The sequence below is a fragment of the Fibroporia radiculosa genome, assembly GCF_000313525.1.
Source record: "Fibroporia radiculosa TFFH 294 genomic supercontigs, scaffold7958, whole genome shotgun sequence".
In the NCBI taxonomy this organism is placed as follows: Eukaryota; Fungi; Basidiomycota; class Agaricomycetes; order Polyporales; family Fibroporiaceae; genus Fibroporia; species Fibroporia radiculosa.
Genome location: NW_012132930.1, coordinates 5,845 through 12,496, shown reverse-complemented (window position 1 = coordinate 12,496; position 6,652 = coordinate 5,845). Strand labels below are relative to the sequence as shown.

Sequence of the window (6,652 nt, the reverse complement as noted above, 5' to 3'; positions counted from 1 at the left end):
CTACAAAACCACACTGCCATGGCCGAGCTGCTACGACGTCTTTTCCAACAGCCTAAATGGCTGTTAATAGATAAAGTGCCTGACCAATTGCAGCGCAACTACAATTACGTCAAAGAGGAAGCATTTGGGCTGACAACTTCGCTTAAACGGACGGCCGACGAGTCCTTTGGGACAACCACCTCTTCCTCAAAGCGCCCAAGGACATCCTGTCGTGATGAAAACGATGTGATACGCGATGGAGATGAAGAGCGACCTATCTCCAGTCTAGCAGCCACTGACGATCCGTTCTTTCGTCGTTAATCCAAGGCGCACACCGCACCTTCCCTTATACATAGATCGTTACTACTTCACATTTATTCATACATTTATCCTATCCCAAGTCCAACTGTAAGCAAGTCCAACTGTAAGCTCATGTGCGCGAGTAGCCACATTGTCTGAGTCTGCTTCCTCGCATTCATCCAAGTTGTCGTTTTCGCGCCGAACGTCGCTCCGCGCGTCTTCGAGCGAACGTAGGAAGAACTAGCGAAGGTGAGAGAGAAATAGCTATTGTGAATTGAATATTTGGCAACGGATCTGAATTTCGATCCTTCATCAATTCCACATATGCTGGCCTGCATCGCGTCCGGAGTCATTCCAAGACCTGAAAAAGAGTCTTCCAGCAATTGTACCCGATATATGTGACTGCGGCGAAGAGGGCGACATTGATCTAGTGCGCGACGCCCCAAAACGCCATAATTGATGCTTGACGACGTTTGGGCAAGCCTCACTAGCATCGCCTGTGGTCCGCGTATCCCGATAGAATTTGCTATAGTTTCAACTCATTGCCTGACTGACTATCCTTGACTGGCAATGTCTGCGGCCAATAGGTTGCTCAACGAGACAGGCGACGGTACCTCAATAGAGTCAGGGCGTTAGACTGGACTCGACCCCGATACTCAGGTCCGCGACCAGCCTTTCAGTCCTCAGGTGAACTCTGATCAAACGATCAATTAAGCGTGAAGAGCGTAGCAATATGACATACCACAATATCATGCCCTCGCAGTCTAAGAGGAATGAAGTATCCAATCGTGACATTCCCCCACGCGACCAACAATCTCCTTCGTTGGTCTTTTGCAGCCGCATATCCTCTTTCCCAACTTCCATGACCAATGATCACAAACCTTGTCTTCTCCCTGCGCCTATGCTCTGCAGGTAGCTCGCTTTCTAGCCTCACTAGTCCCTTCTCGGCTGACGAATGCTCCGAACTAAGGGCCGGCTGAATTCCATACACGCCATCCTTCGTGCAGAGAACAGCGTCAATACCAGGATAGTTTCCAATCCACGGACGATAATAAAATGATGGAGGGACGGATGTCAAGTTTCCAGGCAGGCGATATTGTAGACTCGGTAAACCATGCGAAAAGTGAGCTCCCATTCATCATCGACTCGTGCACAAAACGTTCAAGCAAAGCACTAGCAATGCCACGTGAGGCAGCATGATGAGAAAATCGCTCGAGGCGTATGACCTGGTGAATTGCGGTCCTGGAAAATACAGCTTTGTATATTTCTGTGGAGACTTCAGTAGCTGCAGGCATGAATGATTCAGGTACACATCGGTGCACATCCGCCGCTGGGCGTATCCACAACACAGGAGAACAGGGGCCTGACGTACAAATGTTTGTGCAGCACGCTCGATGGATGCGAGAACAATGTCTTCAACGGATGGGTCTGTGGAGGCTCGAACCAGATCGCGAGGTGATGGACCCCATTTAGAGGCAAGGTCGAGAAAGTCTCGGACTGCGTGCTGCCCCCACAAACAGCGTCTATTCATAGTCAACTAAATTGTGCGCCTGAAAGCAGCAAAGAATATACGCAAGCGCGGCAGGTTCATTCCTCTCCCAAACGTTCATATAGTATTTCATCGCCAGATATCCCTTGGTCCATCCTCTCCAGCGAGCTTCAAGAGGAGAAGCAGCCTGGATTACGTGGAACGTGCCATCGAAGAAGGCCGATGCAGGTATCGTAGTATATGTATTAGAATCTGATAGACACCAGATATGAGGGTATTCATTGAGACAGGTTGAATTGACACTTGATGATGCGGTGACGCTGTGCTCATCGATTAGAAAAGAATGGGGATCGCGCAGCTGAAAAGCCGCCGGCAAACCAGCCTTCATGCGTTCTATAAACAAATAGACCAACAAGAATGATTTCCCTTTGAAGATTCGATCTGTCCGTCACGATACAAGTGATATAACATGAATTTCACTTACCGATTCCTGGCTGTCCGATAATCGATACACCTCTAAGATCCTTCACAGCCAGGTCAGGCTGGAACTCGCCGACCAAATACTGCCATGCATCAACATATTCCTGCCGAATGAGCAGATAGGGTTCGAGGGCGAGACCCAACTTTGGGAAAGACATGCGATGGGCACGCAGACCGAGGTACTTGCATTCATGAGTTCCGCCAGCAACATTGACGACCCCTGAATCCAGAAGAGCGTCAGGGTTCATCTAGACAGCGTCACGCAGGGCCTCCAACACTGCAGTCTGATTGGTTCTATAAATAATGTGTGAATCAAATGGCTGCAAGCGGAGGAACTTCGCGTACTGTAGTTCATGTTTGAAATGGTCAGGACTAGAGAGAAGAGAAGAGATCAACATGTCTTTTCCTATGTAAACTCCTCATACTACAAGCTTCGAGCTTCAAGCTCCATATACATATTGCGCATTGGACCTCACGAAATTCAGACATACTTTACGTAGTACTTATACACGTTTGATAGCAGTGACTCGTTTTGATCGTCACTGTCAGTGGTTACTCCATATCTCATATCCATGGGGGTACTCTCAGCACGTGACTATTTCATACGCAGGGCCCGATGACGTCACGCAACCCCGCGTATACTCACTGAGCGAAACTCGACACCCAAGTGCATGCTAGGGAAGACGAACAATGTGAGTTCCGAAATATGCCAGCTTCAGAATCATTCGAAAGCATATACGTGGACACAATTCCACACTCAGGCATTGAGCAGTGCAGCCGATTACTCATGTATCAACGAGAATGGTATTATGATCCATGATAGAAGATGAGGTGGGGTGGAAGCAACGTCCAATACGGTGGTCGTCTAGATGCACTATGACCAATGTAACCGGAGTATTATAAGCGGTACATAGTAAATTGTCTATTGCGTGGAACGGCGTGCTCATGCGGTCTAGGACAGAAAAAATAAGTGGCCGTTCAACACTACAAGTGACAAATCCACGCACCGACTCCTTCAACCAAGTAATGAGGTCGTTGCGATCCTTGTCCTTCTTGAGACCAGCAAAAGCCATCTTCGTACCAGGAATGTACTACAACATAAAGTGTCAAAAATACTGTGAACACTGTGACGTAGCAAATGACCACTACCTTTTTGGGATTCTCAAGATACTCGAAAAGCGTGTCCTCCTGCCAAACAACACCCTTGTTCACGTTGGCAGCAGTGTACGAGAAGCCCTCGACCTGACCGGTCTTGCGCCCAAAGAGGCTGATCCATGAGATCGTCAGCCCCACAATCGTCAGATGAAGACAGCGGCGACGTACCCATGCAAGTTGGGGCCAACCTTGTTGGGCTCACCCGCACCAACAGTGTGGCATTGTGCGCACCGCGTCTTGAAAAGACCGGCACCCTTAGCAGTGTCACCTGGAACACGTACATTCAGCTCTTGTCGCTTCACCAATTGACTATGGAGCAGCTACGAACCTGGCGCGTAAGGCATTTCTAGTGTCTAGAGTCGTGAAATAGGGCAGGGAATAGATATACAGCGAGGCGAACGTAACCCAAAGGATGTGCTCGAGAGCAAAGTGGTGATGACGCTTGCGGTGCGTCCAAATTTTAGTTTTAAAGGCAAGAGGGACCGGTTTTTCCCGGTGGTCTACGTCGACCAATCAACGGGCGCCGAATCTGTCCGCGAGGTCCGTTTCAACCTCGGACCGCCGACACCGATCTGACGACTGAAGGCCGCGCCCGGCCGACGTCTCCGGGAAGCGCAGATAACGTGGGTCCGGGCCGTGGGAATACAAGCTTGTTGAATGCACAGAGTGTGGGAGAACAGTTGAAACTCCGCTTGTCCGGTTTGCCTCTGCGCCGTCTCTATCGCGCGCGCGTCGGCGAACGCGCCTCCCGTCGTGCTCAATTCCTGCTACGACGATCACACTACCTGGCTGCTCATCTTGGGGGTCGCTTTATCAGATATATGAATGCCAACTTACGCTCAAGCCACAGTGGAAGTCCAGATGATACCCGCTAATTCCCAGCCATCCACATCGAAACGGAAAGGACTTGAAGACGCGAATCCACTCGGAAATGCAGCAAAGAAGTCAAAGAAAGAGGTATGTACGTGGTTTATGCTGTGACTTCATGTTTGCTTGACCTCTGCTACAGCTAAAGAGCAGTAAGCGCAAGCGTACGTTTTCGTTCGCGTCTAGGACGCGTTTATGTGCTGACATCGCGCTATGCAGTCAACGGAGAGGAACAACCTGGTGGTCTGGTTATTGTCCGCGCTCCGCCATCGCGTCGACGCAGCTCGCAGGGCAGCGATACCCTACCTGTGACACTGTCCCAATCCCAATCCCAACCGCGAGCTTCGTCCCGTCCTCCATCCAGTCAATCACAGCGCTCCCAGCCCTTGGATTCGTCTAGACAGCCATCGAAGAAGTTCAAAGCCGATGGAAGCACCGCGGCGCCACGTCAACCGGCGAAGGGCAAGAGCAGAGAGGTTATGGATAGCACGCGAGCTGATCCGGAGATGGAGGAGGATATGCGGCTCATGCAGTCTGAGGCAGACACGCTGCGCCGCAAGTCACAAGCTGCTGGGAGCTCGCTGGGAGCGCTCCATTCCGACTTCCCGATTCTCCCTAAATCGAGTAGACCGCTGGCGCCTCCATCACAACAAAGGATACACGACGCGTCTATACCGGTTCCTCTGCAGGAGACTCCACAGATTGAGCGAAATAGATTCATGCGCGGGGATGCACCCACCCATAGGCGGAAGAGCTCTCTCAGTCGGGGAAAACGCATCAGCTCTAGCTATGAAGCTACGGGCATCATATGTAAGATACTATGGCTTCTTTTGTTTTCCTTCTAACAATGCTTATTGTCTATAGCCCAGCCTCACACTTCGGTATCCGACTCCAGCTTCCACAAACATATTGATGCTGATCTACCAGAACCAGCGCGCGTTCGCCAGTTGTTGATCTGGTGTTCGCACCGAGCCATGAACGAGCACTCAGGGGAGTTGCAGTCGCAGCAGGCATCTTCCTCTAGAAAACGGGAGCCACAACAGTCCGGAAAGGATCCACCACTGTCGTCGGAGGGACTCCAGGTGTTAAAGCGAACACAGGAGAGGGTGATCAAGATGCTTGCGGAAAAGCAGATTGATACCAATATTTATGTGATAGACGACGAGCCTGATGTCGTGGGATCTAAGCGGGAGAACGAGCAAAACGTGAAAAATCGAGCGCGAGAGATCAAGTTTAATGCGCACATTCAACGGTACGTCTTCTGGTTCTACACTGAGAAATGTTTGTTGAGCGAGGATGCTACAGATCGAAGGCGGAGGAGGATGCGTGGATGGAAGTGGTGCATCACTACAATGCATATCGAGCCGAAGTTTTAGCTGACCTTGACAAGCACGAATCCGCGAAGGCTAAAGGCAAGCAACGTGCTTCTCCTGATGAAATCGACAAGTGGGATGTGGATGAGCGTGTGCTGTCGGAACAGTTCCGAGGCGGCGAGGGTGTCGACTTGGCGCGGAAAGTAGTTAGCTCTGGAGCGGATGACAAGGATCCTCTTCGTATACGTCTAGATGACCTGGAGCATACGGTACGTTTAGTTCAATATCGGTCTGGTTTGCATGTCGCTTATTCGCGTGCCTCGCAGATGGACCGTCTTCATGCACTCACTAACTCCGCTCTTGAGACAACTCGCATGGCGGAGGCCGATCTCAATCGCCGATTCTCGTTGTTGAACGTGTCTCTCGCAAGCCGCTCTCAACCGGCATCATCGACGCTCCCCTCTAGCTCCGGTGCCTTGTCGTCATACCTCCCTCCGAGTCTTTCACGGCCACCGCCAACAACGGATCCACAGGACTTGCTGCGTGCGCTGTCTCGCATCGATGCCACACGGCCGCATAATAAGGTCGGCGATGCGGCCAGACGAGCTGTCAGAGAGGTGCAGCGCGCTACGGACGCTTCAAGTGGTGTGGCGGAGAGGCGGCTAACGGGGGTTCCACCACCAACACCCCGTAAACCTCCAGGAACGCCGCGGAGGGCAACTACTCCAGGCAAGGGGAGGTGATGGTGTATGCTGCATTCTCCTCTTTGTTGCTTCATGTTTTGGGTCGGTCATTGCTCTTTGTAGATGTCCGACTATCTCGCGACTTTTCCCCACTTCGTTCTGTCCTTTCGCCGGTTTGTTTCGTGGCTGCTCTGATCTTCGGTTCGAAATTTGTCGCTGTTCGGCTCGTTGCTGTGTGTAACTTTTCCTCGTCGTCTTTACCCCGTCCCGATCCTGCGCGCACATTCCCAGCTTGCCTCGGTTCGTCAGGAGCGGAGGCGGGTCGTCACGCACATATGTATTCGTATTTTTGAATATTTTGCTGTAGGTCAGAGCCGCGTCTGCTC

At 51.3% G+C, this 6,652-nt stretch overlaps 3 protein-coding genes across 3 annotated transcripts; 1 reads left to right on the top strand and 2 right to left on the bottom strand.

The window, feature by feature from the left end:
• Positions 1 to 955: 955 nt before the first annotated feature.
• Positions 956 to 2,496, bottom strand: FIBRA_09071 (uncharacterized protein; the record flags this gene model as incomplete). The annotated part of the gene is made up of 5 exons (XM_012321404.1): positions 956 to 973; positions 1,022 to 1,276; positions 1,652 to 1,802; positions 1,852 to 2,194; positions 2,253 to 2,496. The coding sequence occupies 5 exons, from the start codon at positions 2,494 to 2,496 to the stop codon at positions 956 to 958; spliced, it is 1,011 nt and encodes a 336-aa protein (XP_012176794.1).
• Positions 2,497 to 3,191: 695 nt separating this feature from the next.
• Positions 3,192 to 3,747, bottom strand: FIBRA_09070 (uncharacterized protein; the record flags this gene model as incomplete). Its single annotated transcript, XM_012321403.1, has 5 exons — positions 3,192 to 3,200; positions 3,256 to 3,339; positions 3,398 to 3,515; positions 3,572 to 3,671; positions 3,732 to 3,747. 5 exons carry the CDS (start codon positions 3,745 to 3,747, stop codon positions 3,192 to 3,194), a joined length of 327 nt encoding a protein of 108 aa, XP_012176793.1.
• Positions 3,748 to 4,264: 517 nt separating this feature from the next.
• On the top strand, positions 4,265 to 6,326 carry FIBRA_09069 (uncharacterized protein; the record flags this gene model as incomplete). The annotated part of the gene is made up of 6 exons (XM_012321402.1): positions 4,265 to 4,360; positions 4,413 to 4,434; positions 4,490 to 5,080; positions 5,135 to 5,522; positions 5,576 to 5,852; positions 5,910 to 6,326. The coding sequence occupies 6 exons, from the start codon at positions 4,265 to 4,267 to the stop codon at positions 6,324 to 6,326; spliced, it is 1,791 nt and encodes a 596-aa protein (XP_012176792.1).
• Between the last annotated feature and the right edge of the window lie 326 nt (positions 6,327 to 6,652).